Source organism: Ranitomeya imitator, chromosome 1 (assembly GCF_032444005.1).
Source record: "Ranitomeya imitator isolate aRanImi1 chromosome 1, aRanImi1.pri, whole genome shotgun sequence".
Taxonomy (NCBI): domain Eukaryota; kingdom Metazoa; phylum Chordata; class Amphibia; order Anura; family Dendrobatidae; genus Ranitomeya; species Ranitomeya imitator.
Window position 1 is genome coordinate 658339395 of NC_091282.1, and position 23680 is coordinate 658363074.

Genomic DNA, 23680 nt, shown 5'->3' on the forward strand with positions numbered 1-23680 from the left:
TACATTACATTACTGATCCTGTACAGATCCTTAATTACATCCTGTATTATACTCCAGAGCTGCACTCACTATTCTGCTGGTGCAGTCACTGTGTACATACATTACATTACTGATCCTGAGTTACATCCTGTATTATACTCCAGAGCTGCACTCACTATTCTGCTGGTGCAGTCACTGTGTACATACATTACATTACTGATCCTGTACAGATCCTGAATTACATCCTGTATTATACTCCAGAGCTGCACTCACTATTCTGCTGGTGCAGTCACTGTGTACATACATTACATTACTGATCCTGAGTTACATCCTGTATTATACTCCAGAGCTGCACTCACTATTCTGCTGCTGCAGTCACTGTGTACATACATTACATTACTGATCCTGTACAGATCCTGAATTACATCCTGTATTATACTCCAGAGCTGCACTCACTATTCTGCTGGTGCAGTCACTGTGTACATACATTACTGATCCTGAGTTATATCCTGTATTATACTCCAGAGCTGCACTCACTATTCTGCTGGTGCAGTCACTGTGTACATACATTACTGATCCTGAGTTACCGCCTGTATTATACTCCAGAGCTGCACTCACTATTCTGCTGGTGCAGTCACTGTGTACATACATTACTGATCCTGAGTTATATCCTGTATTATACTCCAGAGCTGCACTCACTATTCTGCTGGTGCAGTCACTGTGGACATACATTACTGATCCTGAGTTACCTCCTGTATTATACTCCAGAGCTGCACTCACTATTCTGCTGGTGCAGTCACTGTGTACATACATTACTGATCCTGAGTTATATCCTGTATTATACTCCAGAGCTGCACTCACTATTCTGCTGGTGCAGTCACTGTGTACATACATTACTGATCCTGAGTTATATCCTGTATTATACTCCAGAGCTGCACTCACTATTCTGCTGGTGCAGTCACTGTGTACATACATTACTGATCCTGAGTTACCGCCTGTATTATACTCCAGAGCTGCACTCACTATTCTGCTGGTGCAGTCACTGTGTACATACATTACTGATCCTGAGTTATATCCTGTATTATACTCCAGAGCTGCACTCACTATTCTGCTGGTGCAGTCACTGTGTACATACATTACTGATCCTGAGTTACCGCCTGTATTATACTCCAGAGCTGCACTCACTATTCTGCTGGTGCAGTCACTGTGTACATACATTACTGATCCTGAGTTACCGCCTGTATTTATACTCCAGAGCTGCACTCACTATTCTGCTGGTGCAGTCACTGTGTACATACATTACTGATCCTGAGTTACCGCCTGTATTATACTCCAGAGCTGCACTCACTATTCTGCTGGTGCAGTCACTGTGTACATACATTACTGATCCTGAGTTACCTCCTGTATCTCTTTTTATTATAAAAGTACCAAACAAAACTTACAGGCAAAGCTTACAGACAAACTCAAAACAAATTATTTACAATCCCCAAAAAGTCCAATGTCCAGCAGATTTATACAAACAAAATGTTCCTCCATTTCATTAATACCCCCAGCAAGGGAAGAGACCTCAACCTATATCCTTTTTCCCCTCATACACACATACCCACGCATTCATCCCTAGAAAAATAAACAAGTCGGCCAACTGCCCTAAACAAAGTAAATAGGCCACCTGGCCGAACTTAATCATATATTTTTATATATTTTTAAATTTTATATATTTTTTTTTTTTTTTTTCCTCCTAAACTATACCACCACCATTCCCCCAAAGGTCCCACGAAAGTTTGTGGCCTATCACACCAGGTCCCACGAGAGTTTGTGGCCTATCACACCAGGTCCCACCAAAGTTTGTGGCCTTTCCTATACAGCAAGGTCCATAAAAGTTTATGGCCTTTTTTTCCTCTTCTTGGCATCCCGCCGGACGTCCATTCTCCAAAACCCATCCCCCCACCCCCCAAGAAACCCCCCACCCCACCTAAACTAAATCCCCCTACACGCATCATAATACACATGTAACATATATATACAACCTTATAATAACATATCAATAATAACATAATAATAATAACCACTACACACCTTAACCATGACCAAAGAACAGGCCCAAGTTCAATGCTTGCAAGCCCTATACCCAGGTTACCAATTACAAAACAAAAATCTGTAAGTGAGGGTTACAGCCCACCACCAGGAACTGGAGACCAGAGGCTCTCACCCTAATCTACCGCACATCACCCTGACCCTCCCTAACAACACAAAAGAGAAAATCCTGTCCCTATAACCCTACCAATCTCACCCTACCTGCCCCTATCTGTCCCTCACTGACCCTCACTACCAACCTAATACTAACTACCTGTCCCTAAAGACTGTCCCCATCTGTCCCTCCCTGTCCCTACACATCTATCTGACCCTACAAAATAAAGATAAAAGGATAAAACTCAACCCTATCACAGGCACACAGAACCTAACTCTCCCTAGGGCACATTAAAGGAGAAACCCCTCCATAGAAGAGAGGCCCTCCCTGCACCCAGCCTCTCAAACTCCAGCAAGCGCACTTTTGCCAGGTCACCCAGGATGTTCCTAATCACCTCTTCCCTGGGGAGGACTTTCCGCTGAGTAGACACTAGACACCGTGCATTCCACGTGTGGAACCTAGTTACTAAACTAACTAAGAAAACAGTGCCCCGATCTCGGCCACCAAGGGACCTGAATGCCCCATAGGCCCACTCCGCATAGGAAAGGCCTGCCAGCCTGGGCCAGCCAATGGAAGCACCCACCCTGCTATAGACCTCTGTATTAAAGGGACACCGAAGCAGGAAATGCTCCATGCTTTCAAGCATGCCGCCACACTCCTCGCGGGGACAATCCCGGTCATCAGATCGTCTGCACTTCAGGTTGTCCCTCACATACAGCTTCCCATGGAAGCAGCGCCAAGCCAAGTCCCAAAACTTCAAGGGGATCCGCTTAGAGTTCAATAACCCGAGCCCCACCTCCAGATCCCAGCTTGGGCAATCCCTGAGCGCCAGGGGCTTCTGAAAGTGGGTCAACAGGACCCTATTGTCAAGAAACCTTCTCAACATGGTCCTGATCTCCCACACTCCCAGACCCCACCGACGGATCACCTTCAGAACTGGGGTAGCATAAGCCGGAAGATGCCCATGAGGTGTACGAAGGTCCTTCACCTGCCCTCCTGTCTCCCATTCCTGGAAGAAAGGCCGAAACCACCCCCTACAGGAGAATACCCACAGAGGAGCCCTCTCTAACCAGAGGTTGGCGATGTTTGCCTTAAGAAAGGTGTTTACTAGAAACACCACTGGGTTGACCATACCCATCCCTCCTAGTCTCCTCGTGCGGTACGTGACCTCCCTCTTGATTAGGTTCAGCCTATTTCCCCATAATAATTGGAAAAACAGGCTGTAAACCCGTGTCCAAAGAGGCTCTGGCAAGATGCAGACGCTGCCCAGATATATTAGCAAAGGAAGCAAATAGCCCTTGGCAAGACTAACCCTTTCCCTTAGGGTCAAAGACCAACCCTTCCACTGATTCACCTTCTGAGCGGCAATCTTAAGTCTGCCCTCCCAGTTTTGCTGGGGATAGTCCCCCGGGCCGAAACTGATGCCTAATATTTTTGCTGTGGCCTGAGGCCCTGGAAGGGTGTCCGGGAGATCAAAACTTGGATCTCCCCCTCCCAGCCAGAGACTCTCACACTTGTCCCGGTTGATCATGGATCCGGATGCCACCGAGTAGCGTTCAACCTCAGACATCACCCAATCTGCCTCCTCTCTCGAGGATACAAAAAGGGAAACATCGTCAGCGTACGCCACTACCCTCAAGGCGGCCTCAGGATCCGCCTGGTCCATCCTGACTCCCACCAACGGTCCACGCTCCACCCTCCTTAAAAGGGGGTCGATCGCAAACACGTATAACAGTGGGCTCAGAGGACAGCCCTGGCGGACACCAGACCTCACCTCAAAAGGGTGTCCGACCCAACCGTTCACGAGCGGAAAAGTCTCTGCCCCATTGTATAAAACTCTCAACCAATCAACAAACCTCCCAGGCAGACCATATCTCAGAAGGACGGACCAGAGGTACTCATGGTTAACCCGGTCAAAGGCCTTCGCCTGATCTAAGGACAGCAAGTACCCCTTCCAGTGACCCGCCCTGCCCTGCTCCACTGCCTCCCGGACACCGAGCACAGCACTAAATGTACTGCGGCCTGGAACAGAGCAGTGCTGGGCCCCCGAAAGGAGCCGGGGCGCAAACTGCACCAACCGATTAAAAAGCACCTTTGCCAGAACCTTTCGGTCCGTATTGAGAAGCGCTATGGGACGCCAATTCTCAATACGGGACGAGTCTTTACCCTTTGACAGGATAATCAGGGCTGACTTCCTCATTGAACTGGGCAGAATGTCCGAGGAGAGACACTCATTAAACATCTCAGTCAAGAGGGGGACCAAAGAGTCCCTAAAAGTCTTGTAGAACTCGGATGTTAAGCCATCCGGACCGGGCGACTTTTTGGGCCGGAGCCCATCAATCGCCCGTCTCACTTCCTCTTCCCTGATTGCTTCTGTCAAAACATGAAGAGAGGGGTCATCCCCTGGCTCAGGGATGGTTTCAGTCAGGAAAGCCGACATCTCATCTCGATCAGGATCCCTCCTCCCCAAGAGGTGCAAGTAGAAGGATCTGACCACCTCCAGAATCCCCGATTTGGATCTGTTCAGGGACCCCGTACTGTCAATCAGTCCTCTCACCATCTTACAATTCACTGACAACCTGCAGTTTCTGTAAGGGTCGGGTGAGCGGTACCTCCCGAAATCCCTCTCAAAAACCAAGGATGTGTGCCTATCATACTGGCACCCCTTGAGCAAGGTCTTCACCCTGGAGATTTCCTCTCGGTCCCCTCCAGTCGAGACGAGCTGCTCGAGTTTCCTCCCCAGCTCCCGATACAGGCGGTACCTGTTCAGGCCCCTGAGGCTCGAGAGCTGACGGAAGAACCCCGCGACCCTTCTTTTGAAGATCTCCCACCACTCAGACTTACTGCTACAAAGACCCAAGAGAGGTACCTGGCTCTGAAGAAATTCCTCAAAGGACTGTCTTACTTCCGCCTCTTCCAGAAGGGACGAATTCAGCTTCCATAGGCCTCTCCCCATGCGGGGGGTCTCTGTAACATTCAAAGTAAAGAAAATGAAACAGTGATCGGAGAACTCCACCTCAACAGCGGACACTGCAGAAGAGACGGCTTCCTCCTTTAACCCTGCTGTTCTGTTCGGTCTGGGGAGACCTATTTTGAACTTTGGTATTTTTTGGGGTGTTCAAGGATGCGGTTCTGAAACTTGTGGTTGATTGACTTAAATGAGGATGGGTCGGTCGGCCACGGGTTTCAGAGCCGCATCTTGAATATTTTAAAGAATATTGAAGTTCAAGGTCGGTCATTTTTGACCAACAGAACAGCAGGGTTAAAAAAAACCTGTCTATCCTAGACCTACTGCTTCCCCTAAAAAAGGTGAAACCCCCGTGACCTGGGGTGTGCCGGATGTGGACATCCACCAGGCGAGCTTCGCTTACTATGCTATTCAAGGCTACGCTATCATAAGCCAGCCGGTCTCCGGGGCCTCCCCTATCACGGAGTCTGGTTACAGTATTAAAATCCCCACCGAAGACCACCTGCCGGCTTGTAAAAAGATAGGGCTTGATCCTCAGGAAGAGACATTTACGGTCCCACTTAGATTGCGGGCCATAGATATTGATGAGCCGAAGCTCCTGTCCCCTCATGAAGACGTCAAGGACCAAACATCTCCCCATTTCTACCTCAATCACCCGTCTGCATTCCACCTCCGCGGTCTTAAAAAGGACCGCTACCCCGCTATCCGGCTCGGCCGCAAGAGACCAGTATGAGGGCCCACTCCTCCATTCCCTCTTTGCTTTGTAGATGGACCCCAGGTCCGTTAGTCTGGTCTCCTGCAAAAATAAAATATCAGCCTCAACCCGGGTGAAAAAATCAAAGGCCGTAAATCTAGCCGTATCTGACTTTATGCTGGCGACATTAATTGACGCCAGAGTCAACGGGGTAGGTTCCGCCATCATGGGTGATTGAGTTAGATGGCCTGTTTTTTAACCGTACCCCCTGATTTCCTCTTCCCCTCTGAGGAGGAGCCCGATTCACCCCTCCTCTTTAAAGACACCGAGGTGTCCATATTCTCCTTTACAGTACAGGACTTCCCAGAAATAGATTCCTCGCCCCTGGACCCCGAGGTAGTCCCCCCCCCAGAGGAGTGTGAATCCCCCGGAGGACAGACCTCACCATTCCCCGAAGGCACCCCAGATGTTGCGTCCGGCCCCTCACCCCCGACCTCCGACACAGCAGAGTCATCGAGGGCTTGGAACCGATTGGAGAGGGGGATCAGAGGGGAGTCGGTGAGCCCTTCCGTAGGCACCCCAGTGGCCGGGGGGGGGCTTAGATTTTTTAGCCTTGTTCTTCTTCTTCTTCCGACTCTTACCGGTACGATTGTCACCCGTTTTTTTAGGCTGCTCCACCACCTCTTCATCCAGACTTTCATACTGGGAAGAGTTATCAGAAGCAGCCAACTCCTCCCTCTCCATCCTCCGGATCTCCTCGCTCACCGCCTTCTCCCCCAGGGCCTCAGAGGCTTCGGCTGCCGCGTCCAGGCTGGGGGCAGTCATCACCCCAGTTGCCTGAGGCTTATCCTGCCCCCTGCCCTTACGACGCCTCACCTGTTGCCACTGGTGGGCAGATGTACCAGCCTCGCCTTTCCTCACTGACCCCTCAGCTCCCCTCAAGCCTCCACCCTCAGCCCCAGCAGAAGCTGCACCACCAGGGACCCCCCCGGGGCTCCCCCCTGCCGGGCCAGAGATGGTGCTGGAAAAGGAACGGGGGCAGCGGCTATACGGGTGACCTAGGTCACCACACAGGTGACACCTAATGTCACCACAGGCTGCGGCAAGATGGCCTACCCCGCCACACAAGGCACATTTCTGCACCTTGCAGCCTGCGCTGAAGTGGCGGGGATCACCGCACCTGTGGCAGACCTTCGGTTGCCCCTGGTAGAAGATCTGGATTCTGTCCCTCCCCAGAAATGCTGAGGAGGGGATGTGGGTGACCGTACCTCCTGAAACCTTCAACTTTACCATGAAGGTCCAGCCCCCTGACCAAATGCCAAACTCGTCCCTATTTTTCTTAGGGACCTCGGTGACATCCCCATAACGGGAAAGCCACGTCATTATGTCGACCCCAGAGAGTGACTCGTTACCTGTCAGAACGGTCACCCTCTTTACACTATTTTGACGAGACACCGCCTGCACGGCAAAGTCTCGCCAGCCGGGCTCCCCCTTTGCCAGTTCAAAATTCGACCAGAAAAGCTCCAAGCCCTCCGGCCGAACAAAACTGACATCGAAGAAGGAGGTGCCAAACAGATGAATCAGGGCAAAGATGTCCGTTGCCCTGAAGTCCATCTTCAGAAGGAGCTCCACAACCCTCGCTCTTGGCGGGCACGCTTCACTGCCCCTCCACCGAAGACGGACCACATTCCGCCTGGCCACCCCCTGCCCGGCTGTCGGGAGGGACCAAACCGTTTCCCCTTCCCTTTTATCTTGGAAGGCAGCCAGGCCGTGTCTATCCAGCCAAAAGGCCAAGTCCACCACTCTTCCCTCTACTTCGATCGTCCGTTCTCCCTTTTTGAGGGCCTCCAGGAAACGGCGCCGCAAGACGCTATCCCTGAGGTCCAGAGGCGAGGAAACCCCTTGATTAGGCCCCGAGGCTCCAGCCACCACCCCCGAATAACTCAGAGGACCTGTGGCCGGGGGGGCAGATGGACCGAGCCCCTCCCCCCTTCTCCCACTACCATCAGACACCGTACTCACACTTGCCACGATATTCACACTTGCCACCTCAGACGCACTACCACTCGCATCCTCAACCACAGACACTTCCATACCCACACCCTCCTCATCCACTCCATCAGTCACCCCACTCTCACTCACATGCACACTGGGGTCAGTATTATTTTGCCTCACCTTTTGGGTATTTCCAGGTTTTGTTTTCCCACTGCTACCGCCACCTACTGGTGGCATCTTCCCTGCTGGGGGGTTTGGAACACACAGTGCTACTGTCCCTTTAAGAGTCCTGCTGCCATTGGGTTTAAGCAGCACTGTCTTACCTTCCACCACAGCAGGCACAGAGCTTCCTCCCTCACTGGCAGGTAGGAAGTCAGGAGCAGACCCGCCTCCAGCTCCATCCTGCCTTGTGGCCAGAGCCCCCACCGCAGGTAAGCCCCCCGACACAGGGGACCCCGCCAGGCAGGCGCCCTTGCTGCTATCTGCTGCAGCTGCAGTTCCTGCACCATTGCTGACCGCAGCTAAGACCATTTTTTTTTCTTTGGCTTGGGAAGCCACGCCCCCAGCCTCCAGCCGCACAGCACAGCTATCCAAAGCTGCTCCTACATGGGCAGCGGGTGCCGAGGAGGCCACGCCCCCTGAGACCGGCCGCAGCGGGACCCCCAGAGCCGACCCAGAGCTGGATCCACCCCCAGGAATCCCCCCAGCGGTACCAGTCCCCCGAGGCACAGCACCCCCCACCACCACACCCTGGGCCACAAACAGCCTGGCCACAGCAACTCCAGCGGCTGGCCCCAGGCTAGGCCACTCCCCCTCAGCATCCACCAGCGGCGGTGCCCCCAATGCAGGAGACCCCGACTTCACCGCAGACCCCGCCAGGGGAGCTTCCACCATTTTCTTTTTATGAGCCTGTTCAGCCGGAGCCGCAGGCCCCTCACCCTTTACTTTACTAGGTGCCTGGGTCCCCAGAAGCGATCCAGCTTTAACGGATCCGTAAGTGGGGGACCCGGACACCCCAGCGCTCACCGCCGGAGATGCGGTCCCGGCTGTCACTCTCCTGCCCACCACTGGGCCGCCCTCCACATCATGCTCCATATCAGACACATCACTACCCCCTCTGTTACCACAAACAGAGGCAGCGCCCTGCGTGTCATGGCCTGTAATCTCCCCGCTCCCTCGCTGCGGACCCACAACAGAGGCCGAGCCGGGGTGGGTAGCGGGTGCCGCACAGCGGGACCGGGGGGCCCCAGAGAGGGGGACATACACAAATTTCTGCACAGTAGATGTTTTCTGCTTATTCCTCTTCTTAGCCTTTCTCTTCATCCCCCTCCTGGTTGCCTCGTCCTCGCAGATCTCATCCCCGAACCTCAGCTGGTTAAAACGGACCGGGGACTCGATCTGCCGGATCTGCTGCATGACGAGGCAGCCCCCCTCACTGCTACTACTCCCACCATCCTCATCCTCCCCTTCGCTCCCGCTGTCCCCTGAAGGGCCAGAATCTGATGGGAGAGCCACCTGCTCGGGGGCTATCCCGCTATGCGACGCCTGGAGATCTCTTACCAGGCCACCAGGCGGTGGGTAGGGCACGACCTCCTCCTCGCATTCCTCTTCCTCATCATCCTCCTCCACCACCTCCTCCACCACCTGGCCGGAGCTCCGTGACCCCTCCAGAGCCCCACCGGCCATGGCTCTGAACCGGTCATCGTTCTCCAGCTTTTCACGGAAGGCCCCGCTACCATCCAGGATCTCACATCTCCGGCTTTCCAGGTCTTGTATGGATTTCTTGATCTTCTTGACCGCGGCGGATAGCTCGGCCTTCTTATTGCCGGAGGCCCTGTCAGACCTCTCCTTAGCTACCCTCAACTCCCCCCAGAGGGATTTTAGCTTCCTTGAGGCGTCCTCATACTCGCAGAGGTGCGCATGGACGCGGGAACCATAGACCAGGGCGGATTCTCTAGCCGCCTTGGTGCCCCAACCAAGAGGCACCGCTGCAGCACCCCTGCTCGTACTCGGCCTACCTCCGGGGGAAGGAGCCGCCGCGGCGTCAGGGGTCCTCTGGGTCTTCGTGTTGGATCCTTGGCCAGATCTTGTGGCCCTAGCCGGAGTTGGAGTCCTCCCACCCCCCGCCGGCTTGGACCGGGAGGTGGGAGCCGGGGGCCCAGCCCCGGAGGCCAGTCCCAAAATGAGCCTTCTTTCCTGGGAAGGGGGCAGACAAAAAGTCCTGGATGGAAAACTTTACCTCCCTTCCCAGGAGCTCTCTCTAGGCAGCACACAGAGCACACGGCAAACAGGCTCCGCCTCTTCCTGTATGACACCCCAGAGCTGCACTCACTATTCTGCTGGTGCAGTCACTGTGTACATACATTACTGATCCTGAGTTATATCCTGTATTATACTCCAGAGCTGCACTCACTATTCTGCTGGTGCAGTCACTGTGGACATACATTACTGATCCTGAGTTACCTCCTGTATTATACTCCAGAGCTGCACTCACTATTCTGCTGGTGCAGTCACTGTGTACATACATTACTGATCCTGAGTTATATCCTGTATTATACTCCAGAGCTGCACTCACTATTCTGCTGGTGCAGTCACTGTGTACATACATTACTGATCCTGAGTTATATTCTGTATTATACTCCAGAGCTGCACTCACTATTCTGCTGGTGCAGTCACTGTGTACATACATTACTGATCCTGAGTTACCGCCTGTATTATACTCCAGAGCTGCACTCACTATTCTGCTGGTGCAGTCACTGTGTACATACATTACTGATCCTGAGTTATATCCTGTATTATACTCCAGAGCTGCACTCACTATTCTGCTGGTGCAGTCACTGTGTACATACATTACTGATCCTGAGTTACCGCCTGTATTATACTCCAGAGCTGCACTCACTATTCTGCTGGTGCAGTCACTGTGTACATACATTACTGATCCTGAGTTACCGCCTGTATTTATACTCCAGAGCTGCACTCACTATTCTGCTGGTGCAGTCACTGTGTACATACATTACTGATCCTGAGTTACCGCCTGTATTATACTCCAGAGCTGCACTCACTATTCTGCTGGTGCAGTCACTGTGTACATACATTACTGATCCTGAGTTACCTCCTGTATTATACTCCAGAGCTGCACTCACTATTCTGCCTGTGCAGTCACTGTGTACAACATACATTACTGATCCTGAGTTACATTATGCATTAATAACATGGTGAATCCAAACGTTGACCCCTAAGGTCAGCTATCAGACAGTGACCTCCGGCCGGACAGGATCTCCTGGGGTGAACCTCGGACATTACACCCCGGACACTATTGTAGCAGTGCAGTATAATAGATCTGTAGGTGTCCCGGGCTGGCTGGTTGTGTACACAGGTGCTAGGTAGAATGAGTCCTATTCTGTACACAGCGCATACTCTTACACAAAGGCCTTAGGGACATGTTGAAAAGCCTTTTGTGTCGTGTAACACAATCTTAATGCGTCGCTCAGTGCGGATTCACATTATAAAGAGTCTCGGCCATTTTGTGCCAGCCGGGGGCAACCTGAAAGAAATAGAGCTCAGCCTCCACCCAGCACCTGGAGGGGCAGGAGAATCCAGAAACCCAACATGTCCGTCGGAGGATATATCACACGGGAATGACAGCACTGATGTGGTACCTGTGCGGTATACAGCAGTCCAGCAGTTCTAAAATAGGTTCTGTGCGGATCTCAGATCATAGTGGACAAATGCCACCGTTACAGAGAGGGGTCACCAACACTGTGCTGACCCCATAACTGCAGAATCCAGACGTCGTCAGGTATAACATCAGCACCAACACTGCCCCTGCCGGGAACTTCATGGCTAAATAACTACATGCAGCCTTACATCACCAAGCACAATGCCGAGCGTCGGATGGAGTGCTGTAAAGCCGCCACCACTGGACTCTGGAGAAAACGTGGTCTGTGCAGTGAAGCTGCGTCTGATGGAGGGGTCTGGGTTTGGTGATTCCAGGAGAACGTTACCTGCCTTGCCCAAGTCAATAGCGGTTAATAACATCTTGCCCAATATTTAGATCAAAGTATTCAAGAAAGCGCAGACGCCCCACATATAGTAAGGAGGTCTTCTGTGTAACCACCATAACAGTGATTACTCCCTCAAAAAGTGTTTCTTTCAGTGTAGATATATAATAATGGTCCCATCCGGGCACCCCTCATCTGAAAAAGTAATTCCCCATGGGAAGAAAAATCATTATATTGGAACAAACATCATACACCCCGGCACAGATCGCAGGACGAGATTACTGCCTTTAAGGCTACGTCCCCATGATCAGGAATAGCGATGCTTTGGAGACAGCGTATTTTCACTGCGTCCAAATCGCTGCGTTCTAATTGCCGCACTTGTCTGTCATCCAATTGGTCAAAATCCACAGCGGACACTAGGTCCTTCTACAGAGACTGGCATGCTGCGGCTCGTAAACCCGCACTGTCGGGCATGGGATTTCTATAAAGCCCATTCACACTGTGCTGTAATGTAGAACGCAGCGTTCTGGACGCAGCACAGGATACGCTGCTATTTCCTGACCGTGGGCACGCATCCTAGGGAATCCTGCCATATCCTGTACAGTGGCTGTGGTAAATCGCTCTGCCCTTCACACCAACATAACATGTCTAGGAGAACAGCGCCCCCTCGTGGGCAAACATGGAGCTTTATCCTACCAGTTAAATAAGCTGTACTGGTTTTACTGCTGAAAAGTAAGGTACAAGATAATAGTGATGGGAAATCTAGTTCATTTTGGTGATTAGTTCACCATGAACTAGTTCACTGAAAAGATTAGTTCAAAAGATTAGTTCATTTAGCTCAGTATTTCTCTGGATTCTGCTGAGAAGAGATGGATCAGTTCTAGTTCGTTGCACGGAAGCTGTGGCTCCTAGGATGAGTTATAGTTTTGTTAAAATGATCAGAAATAGTTAATACATCTGATCATTACATAACAAACTCTTGTTAAAGGGGTACTCAGTCTGGAGAAAAAAAATTCAAAAGTTATTTATTCAAGTTAATAATTTCTTTTTTTTTCTTTGTGAAATATTTATTATTATTAATATTATTTAAATGGCGTGACAGATTACCCACAGAACCGCAAGCTACACTTATCACCTTTGAGCAGTAGGAACATTTTGCTTTCTTCTCCACTAAGGCTATGTGCACACGTTCAGGATTTCTCGCAGAAAATTCCTGAGAAAAACCGGACATTTTCTGCAAGAAATCCACAAAAAAAACCACACGCGTTTTGCCGCGGTTTTGACACGTTTTTGCTGCGTTTTTTTCCGGACACTTCCCAATGCATTTTGTAGTGGGAAATCCGCAAAAAAAACGCAAAATTAATGAACATGCTGCGTTTTTTACCGCGATCCCTTTTTTTTTAGCGGAAAAAAACGCATCATGTGCACAAAACACATGCATATTTTTTTGTGGTTTTATAGCGTTTTTATTGTGAGAAACCGCGAAAAAAACGCAATGTGTGCACACAGCCTAGGTGTGAAATGATTCCATACCTGGCTTCTCTTTCTCTTCAGTGTATTATCTGCGCACATTACGGTCACTTGCAGTCTCTGGTATTGAGCACTGAGCAGTCAGACAGGATTCGTTTCCTGTCCTGGGAGGAGCTGATAGGGAATGCATCATGTCATGTGACCTGTGAACTAACTGAACTATGTGAACTAAATGAACTAGATGTTCTGTATTGAGGCTGATCCTCTGCAGGAGGCGGATCTTATCACAGACTGGTGAGGGGCATGAACCACCACAGAACACTCTCTCACACACACATGATCTGTGTCCGTCTACTGTACAATTTCAGTTTGTATTATTACTATTATATTTGTATTTCCTATTTGATGTGTGGTATAGTGTTTTACTAACTTCTTTTCCAGCATCAGGAGCTATAAAGAGCAAGTGTGAGACCAGGGATCTTCAGTGTGAGGAGCTGTGTGAGGGATCACTCTCTGTCTCCTCCCACTTGCTGTTTAGTTCACAATGAACTAATCTCTGTCAGGATGGTGAACTAGATGAACTAGTTCACTCTGAAGATTAGTTCATTTTGAACTACTCACTCACTAACTACCCATCACTACAAGATAACTACCCTGCCACTCGGGGTACAGGGTAACTACGCTGCCACTCGGGGTACAGGATAATGACACTGGGGTACAGGATAATGACGCTGCCACTCGGGGTACAGGGTAACTACAATGCAACTCGGGGTACAGGATAATGACACTGGGGTACAAGATAATGACACTGACACTCAGGGTGCAGGATAATGATGCTGACTCAGGGTGTGGGATAATGACACTGACACTCAGGGTACAGGATAATGACACTGACACTCGGAGTACAGGATAATGACGCTGACACTCGGGGTACAGGATAATGACACTGACACTCGGGGTACAGGATAATGACACTGACACTCGGGGTACAGGATAATGACACTGACACTCGGGGTACAGGATAATGGCACTGACACTTGGGGTACAGGATAATGACGCTGACACTCAGGGTACAGGATAATAACACTGACACTCGGGGTACAGGATAATGACACTGACACTCGGGGTACAGGATAATGACGCTGACACTCAGGGTACAGGATAATGACACTGACACTCGGAGTACGGGATAATGACGCTGACACTCGGGGTACAGGATAATGACACTGACACTCGGGGTACAGGATAATGACACTGACACTCGGGGTACAGGATAATGACACTGACACTCGGGGTACAGGATAATGGCACTGACACTTGGGGTACAGGATAATGACGCTGACACTCAGGGTACAGGATAATAACACTGACACTCGGGGTACAGGATAATGACACTGACACTCGGGGTACAGGATAATGACGCTGACACTCGGGGTACAGGATAATGATGCTGATACTCGGGGTACAGGATAATGACACTGATAGTTGGGGTACAAGATAATGACACTGACACTCAGGGTACAGGATAATGACACCGACACTCGGGGTACAGGATAATGACACTGACACTCGGAGTACAGGATAATGACGCTGACACTCGGGGTACAGGATAATGACGCTGACACTCGGGGTACAGGATAATGACACTGACACTCGGGGTACAGGATAATGACACTGACACTCGGGGTACAGGATAATGGCACTGACACTTGGGGTACAGGATAATGACGCTGACACTCAGGGTACAGGATAATAACACTGACACTCGGGGTACAGGATAATGACACTGACACTCGGGGTACAGGATAATGACGCTGACACTCAGGGTACAGGATAATGACACTGACACTCGGAGTACGGGATAATGACGCTGACACTCGGGGTACAGGATAATGACACTGACACTCGGGGTACAGGATAATGACACTGACACTCGGGGTACAGGATAATGACACTGACACTCGGGGTACAGGATAATGGCACTGACACTTGGGGTACAGGATAATGACGCTGACACTCAGGGTACAGGATAATAACACTGACACTCGGGGTACAGGATAATGACACTGACACTCGGGGTACAGGATAATGACGCTGACACTCGGGGTACAGGATAATGATGCTGATACTCGGGGTACAGGATAATGACACTGATAGTTGGGGTACAAGATAATGACACTGACACTCAGGGTACAGGATAATGACACCGACACTCGGGGTACAGGATAATGATGCTGATACTCGGGGTACAGGATAATGACGCTGACACTCGGGGTACAGGATAATGATGCTGATACTCGGGGTACAGGATAATGACACTGACACTCGGGGTACAGGATAATGACACTGACACTCGGGGTACAGGATAATGGCACTGACACTTGGGGTACAGGATAATGACGCTGACACTCAGGGTACAGGATAATAACACTGACACTCGGGGTACAGGATAATGACACTGACACTCGGGGTACAGTATAATGACGCTGACACTCGGGGTACAGGATAATGATGCTGATACTCGGGGTACAGGATAATGACACTGATAGTTGGGGTACAAGATAATGACACTGACACTCAGGGTACAGGATAATGACACTGACACTCGGGGTACAGGATAATGACACCGACACTCGGGGTACAGGATAATGATGCTGATACTCGGGGTACAGGATAATGACGCTGACACTCGGGGTACAGGATAATGATGCTGATACTCGGGGTACAGGATAATGACACTGACACTCGGGGTACAGGATAATGACACTGACACTCGGGGTACAGGATAATGACGCTGACACTCGGGGTACAGGATAATGACGCTGACACTCGGGGTACAGGATAATGACGCTGATACTCGGGGTACAGGATAATGACACTGATAGTTGGGGTACAAGATAATGACACTGACACTCAGGGTACAGGATAATGACACTGACACTCGGGGTACGGGATAATGACACTGACACTCGGGGTACGGGACACTGACACTCGGGGTACAGGATAATGACACCGACACTCGGGGTACAGGATAATGATGCTGATACTCGGGGTACAGGATAATGACGCTGACACTCGGGGTACAGGATAATGACGCTGACACTCGGGGTACAGGATAATGACGCTGACACTCGGGGTACAGGATAATGACGCTGACACTAAGGGTATATGATAATGACGCTGACACTCGGGGTACAGGATAATGACGCTGACACTCGGGGTACAGGATAATGACACCGACACTCGGGGTACAGGATAATGATGCTGATACTCGGGGTACAGGATAATGACGCTGACACTCGGGGTACAGGATAATGACGCTGACACTCGGGGTACAGGATAATGACGCTGACACTCGGGGTACAGGATAATGACGCTGACACTAAGGGTATATGATAATGACACTGACACTCGGGGTACAGGATAATGACACTGACACTCGGGGTACAGGATAATGGCACTGACACTTGGGGTACAGGATAATGACGCTGACACTCAGGGTACAGGATAATAACACTGACACTCGGGGTACAGGATAATGACACTGACACTCGGGGTACAGTATAATGACGCTGACACTCGGGGTACAGGATAATGATGCTGATACTCGGGGTACAGGATAATGACACTGATAGTTGGGGTACAAGATAATGACACTGACACTCAGGGTACAGGATAATGACACTGACACTCGGGGTACAGGATAATGACACCGACACTCGGGGTACAGGATAATGATGCTGATACTCGGGGTACAGGATAATGACGCTGACACTCGGGGTACAGGATAATGACGCTGACACTCGGGGTACAGGATAATGACGCTGACACTCGGGGTACAGGATAATGACGCTGACACTAAGGGTATATGATAATGACACTGACACTCGGGGTACAGGATAATGACACTGACACTCGGGGTACAGGATAATGGCACTGACACTTGGGGTACAGGATAATGACGCTGACACTCAGGGTACAGGATAATAACACTGACACTCGGGGTACAGGATAATGACACTGACACTCGGGGTACAGTATAATGACGCTGACACTCGGGGTACAGGATAATGATGCTGATACTCGGGGTACAGGATAATGACACTGATAGTTGGGGTACAAGATAATGACACTGACACTCAGGGTACAGGATAATGACACTGACACTCGGGGTACAGGATAATGACACCGACACTCGGGGTACAGGATAATGATGCTGATACTCGGGGTACAGGATAATGACGCTGACACTCGGGGTACAGGATAATGATGCTGATACTCGGGGTACAGGATAATGACACTGACACTCGGGGTACAGGATAATGACACTGACACTCGGGGTACAGGATAATGACGCTGACACTCGGGGTACAGGATAATGACGCTGACACTCGGGGTACAGGATAATGATGCTGATACTCGGGGTACTGGATAATGACACTGATAGTTGGGGTACAAGATAATGACACTGACACTCAGGGTACAGGATAATGACACTGACACTTGGGGTACAGAATAATGACACTGACACTCGGGGTACGGGATAATGACACTGACACTCGGGGTACGGGACACTGACACTCGGGGTACAGGATAATGACACCGACACTCGGGGTACAGGATAATGATGCTGATACTCGGGGTACAGGATAATGACGCTGACACTCGGGGTACAGGATAATGACGCTGACACTCGGGGTACAGGATAATGACGCTGACACTCGGGGTACAGGATAATGACGCTGACACTAAGGGTATATGATAATGACGCTGACACTCGGGGTACAGGATAATGACGCTGACACTTGGGGTACAGGATAATAACGCTGACACTCGGGGTATACGATAATGACGCTGACACTCGGGGTACAGGATAATGACACTGACACTCGGGATACGGGATAATGACGCTGACACTCAGGGTACGGGATAATGGTGCTGACACTCGGGGTACAGGATGACACTGAAACTCTGGGTATGGGATAATGGCGCTGACACTCGGGGTACAGGATAATGACACTGGGGTACGGGATAATGACGCTGACACTCAGGGAACAGGATCAAGACTCTGACACTCAGGGTACAGGATAATGGTGCTGACACTCGGGTTACAGTATAATGACGGTAACACTTGGGGCACAGGATAATGGCACTGACACTTGGGATACAGGATAATGATGCTGACACTCGGGGTACAGGATAGTGATGCTGACACTCGGGGTACAGGATAATGGCACTGACACTTGGGGTACAGGATAATGACGCTGACACTCAGGGTACAGGATAATAACACTGACACTCGGGGTACAGGATAATGACACTGACACTCGGGGTACAGGATAATGACGCTGACACTCAGGGTACAGGATAATGACACTGACACTCGGAGTACGGGATAATGACGCTGACACTCGGGGTACAGGATAATGACACTGACACTCGGGGTACAGGATAATGACACTGACACTCGGGGTACAGGATAATGACACTGACACTCGGGGTACAGGATAATGGCACTGACACTTGGGGTACAGGATAATGACGCTGACACTCAGGGTACAGGATAATAACACTGACACTCGGGGTACAGGATAATGACACTGACACTCGGGGTACACGATAATGACGCTGACACTCGGGGTACAGGATAATGATGCTGATACTCGGGGTACAGGATAATGACACTGATAGTTGGGGTACAAGATAATGACACTGACACTCAGGGTACAGGATAATGACACCGACACTCGGGGTACAGGATAATGATGCTGATACTCGGGGTACAGGATAATGACGCTGACACTCGGGGTACAGGATAATGATGCTGATACTCGGGGTACAGGATAATGACACTGACACTCGGGGTACAGGATAATGACACTGACACTCGGGGTACAGGATAATGACGCTGACACTCAGGGTACAGGATAATAACACTGACACTCGGGGTACAGGATAATGACACTGACACTCGGGGTACAGTATAATGACGCTGACACTCGGGGTACAGGATAATGATGCTGATACTCGGGGTACAGGATAATGACACTGATAGTTGGGGTACAAGATAATGACACTGACACTCAGGGTACAGGATAATGACACTGACACTCGGGGTACAGGATAATGACACCGACACTCGGGATACAGGATAATGATGCTGATACTCGGGGTACAGGATAATGACGCTGACACTCGGGGTACAGGATAATGATGCTGATACTCGGGGTACAGGATAATGACACTGACACTCGGGGTACAGGATAATGACACTGACACTCGGGGTACAGGATAATGACGCTGACACTCGGGGTACAGGATAATGATGCTGATACTCGGGGTACAGGATAATGACACTGATAGTTGGGGTACAAGATAATGACACTGACACTCAGGGTACAGGATAATGACACTGACACTCGGGGTACGGGATAATGACACTGACACTCGGGGTACGGGACACTGACACTCGGGGTACAGGATAATGACACCGACACTCGGGGTACAGGATAATGATGCTGATACTCGGGGTACAGGATAATGACGCTGACACTCGGGGTACAGGATAATGACGCTGACACTCGGGGTACAGGATAATGACGCTGACACTCGGGGTACAGGATAATGACGCTGACACTAAGGGTATATGATAATGACGCTGACACTCGGGGTACAGGATAATGACGCTGACACTTGGGGTACAGGATAATAACGCTGACACTCGGGGTATACGATAATGACGCTGACACTCGGGGTACAGGATAATGACACTGACACTCGGGATACGGGATAATGACGCTGACACTCAGGGTACGGGATAATGGTGCTGACACTCGGGGTACAGGATGACACTGAAACTCTGGGTATGGGATAATGGCGCTGACACTCGGGGTACAGGATAATGACACTGGGGTACGGGATAATGACGCTGACACTCAGGGAACAGGATCAAGACTCTGACACTCAGGGTACAGGATAATGGTGCTGACACTCGGGTTACAGTATAATGACGGTAACACTTGGGGCACAGGATAATGGCACTGACACTTGGGATACAGGATAATGATGCTGACACTCGGGGTACAGGATAGTGATGCTGACATCTGGGGCACAGGATAATGACACCGATACTCAAGGTAGAGGATGTTGTGAAGATGGTAGAATCTCATACCAAGTTAAAATGGAGCAGTTTCCCATACAACCAGAAAGGTTGCAAATGCTAAATATAAAGAAAATGGGATGTGATTGGCTGCCAAGATCAGTTGTGATGATTGGTTGCTATCATCTATATCAATTAACCCCTTCCCGACCTTTGACGCCATGTAGGCGTCATGAAAGTCGGTGCCAATCCGACCCATGACGCCCATGTGGCGTCATGGAAAGATTGCGTCCCTGCAGGCCGGGTGAAAGGGTTAACTCCCATTTCACCCGATCTGCAGGGACAGGGGGAGTGGTAGTTTAGCCCAGGGGGGGTGGCTTCACCCCCTCGTGGCTACGATCGCTCTGATTGGCTGTTGAAAGTGAAACTGCCAATCAGAGCGATTTGTAATATTTCACCTATTATAACGGGTGAAATATTACAATCCAGCCATGGCCGATGCTGCAATATCATCGGCCATGGCTGGAAATACTAATGTGCCCCCACCCCACCCCACCGATCGCCCCCCCAGCCCCCCGATCTGGCCGGTACACTGCTCCGGCTCCCCTCCATCCAGTGCTCCGCTCCCCCCCGTGCTCTTGTCCGTGCTCCAATCACCCCCCGTGCTCCAATCACCCCCCCTGCATTCCGATCCACCACCCCCGTGCTCCGTTCCACCCCCCGTGCTCCATTCCACGCCCCCCGTGCTCCGTTCCACGCCTGCCGCGCTCTGATTCCCCACCCCCCGTGCTCCGATCCCACCCCCCGTGCTCCGATATCCCCCCCCCCTGGGTCCCCCCCCAACCCCATCATACTTACCGATCCTGCCGGGGTCCCGTCCGTCTTCTCCCTGGGCGCCGCCATCATCCAAAATGGCGGGCGCATGCGCAGTGCGCCCGCCGAATCTGCCGGCCGGCAGATTCGTTCCAAAGTTCATTTTGATCACTGAGATAGATTATATCTCAGTGATCAAAATAAAAAAAAATAATAAATGACCCCCCCTTTGTCACCCCCATAGGTAGGGACAATAAAAAAAATAAAGACATTTTTTTTTTTCCACTAATGTTAGAATAGGGTTAGGGGTAGGGGTAGGGGTAGGGGTAGGGTTAGGGTTAGGGGTAGGGTTAGGGGTAGGGTTAGGGCTAGGGTTAGGGTTAGGGCTAGGGTTTCGGTATGTGCACACGTATTCTGGTCCTCTGCGGATTTTTCCGCTGCGGATTTGATAAATCCGCAGTGCTAAACCGCTGCGGATTTACCGCGTTTTTTTCTGCGCATTTCACTGCGGTTTTACAATTGCGATTTTCTATTTGAGCAGTTGTAAAACCGCTGCGGAATCCGCACAAAGAAGTGACATGCTGCGGAATGTAAACCGCTGCGTTTCCGTGCAGTTTTTCCGCAGCATGTGTACAGCGATTTTTGTTTCCCATAGGTCTACATTGAACTGTAAACTCATGGGAAACTGCTGCGGATCCGCAGCGTTTTCCGCAGCATTAGCACATACCTTTAGAATTAGGCTATGTGCACACGGTGCGGATTTGGCTGCGGATTGGCCGCTGCGGATTCGCAGCAGTATTCCATCAGGTTTACAGTACCCTGTTCCTCAATAGGAATCCGCAGGTGAAATCCGCACAAAAAACACTGGAAATCCGCGGAAAATCCGCAGGTAAAACGCAGTGCCTTTTACCCGCGGATTTTTCAAAAATGGTGCGGAAATATCTCACACGAATCCGCAACGTGGGCACATAGCCTTAGGGTTAGGGTTGGAATTAGGGTTGTGGTTAGGGTTGTGATTAGGGTTATGGCTACAGTTGGGATTAGGGTTAGGGGTGTGTTGGGGTTAGTGTTGGAGGTAGAATTGAGGGGTTACCACTGTTTAGGCACATCAGGGGTCTCCAAACGCAACATGGCGCCACCATTGATTCCAGCCAATCTCGTATTCAAAAAGTCAAATGGTGCTCCCTCACTTCCGAGCCCCGACGTGTGCCCAAACAGTGGTTTACCCCCACATATGGGGTATCAGTGTACTCAGGATAAACTGCGAAACAATTACTGGGGTCCAATTTCTCCTGTTACCCTTGTGAATCTAAAAAAATGCTTGCTAAAACATCATTTTTGAGGAAAGAAAAATGATTTTTTATTTTCACGGCTCTGCGTTGTAAACGTCTGTGAAGCACTTGGGGGTTCAAAGTGCTCACCACATATCTAGATAAGTTCCTTGGGGGGTCTAGTTTCTAAAATGTGGTCACTTGTGGGGGGTTTCTACTGTTTAGGCACACCAGGGGCTCTGCAAACGCAATGTGACGCCCGCAGACCACTACTTCCCTTCTGAGCCCCGACGTGTGCCCAAACAGTGGTTTACCCCCACATATGGGGTATCACCGTACTCCGGAGAAACTGGACAACAAATATTGGGGTCAAATTTCTCCTGTTACCCTTGGGAAAATTAAAAAATTCTGGGCTAAATAATTATTTTTGAGGAAAGAAAACGTATTTATTATTTTCACGGCTCTGCATTATAAACTTCTATGAAGCACTTGGGCGTTCAAAGTGCTCACCACACATCTAGATAAGTTCCTTTCGGGGTCTAGTTTCCAAAATGGGGTCACTTGTTGGGGGTTTCTACTGTTAAGCCACATCAGGGGCTCTGCAAACGCAACGTGACGCCCACAGAGCATTCCATCAAAGTCTGCATTTCAAAACGTCACTACTTCAATTCCAAGCCCCGGCATGTGCCCAAACAGTGATTTACCCCCACATATGGGGTATCAGCGTACTCAGGAGAAACTGGACAACAACTTTTGGGGTCAAATTTCTCCTGTTACCCTTGGGAAAATAAAAAATTGCAGGCTAAAAGATCATTTTTGAGAAAATAATTTTTTTATTTTATTTTCATGGCTCTGCGTTATAAACTTCTGTGAAGCACTTGGGGGTTCAAAGTCCTCACCACACATCTAGATTAGTTCCTTTGGGGGTCTAGTTTCCAAAATGGGGTCATTTCTGGGGGATCTCCAATGTTTAGGCACACAGGGGCTCTCCAAACGTGACATGGTGTCCGCTAATGATTGGAGCTAATTTTCCATTTAAAAAGCCAAATGGCGTGCCATCCCTTCCGAGCCCTGCCGTGCGCCCAAACAGTGGTTTACCCCCACATATGGGGTATCAGCGTACTCCGGACAAACTGGACAACAATATTTGGGGTCCAATTTCTCCTATTATCCTTGGCAAAATAGGAAATTCCAGGCTAAAA

General features: G+C 50.3%; 1 protein-coding gene across 2 annotated transcripts in view; it reads right to left on the reverse strand.

Moving 5' to 3' along the window:
- ANKRD35 (ankyrin repeat domain 35) overlaps positions 1–23680 on the reverse strand; it is a 90010-nt gene that overhangs the window by 63017 nt on the left and 3313 nt on the right. Inside the window, exon 1 of one of the 2 annotated variants that reach the window (XM_069728791.1) lies at positions 13359–13405. The exons of the other annotated variant lie outside the window; for it this stretch is intronic. Within the exon in view, the coding sequence (XP_069584892.1) occupies positions 13359–13397 (39 nt within the window). The 5' untranslated portion in view covers positions 13398–13405. Of the gene's footprint in view, positions 1–13358; positions 13406–23680 lie in introns of those variants that run through there. 2 annotated transcript variants of the gene reach the window in all.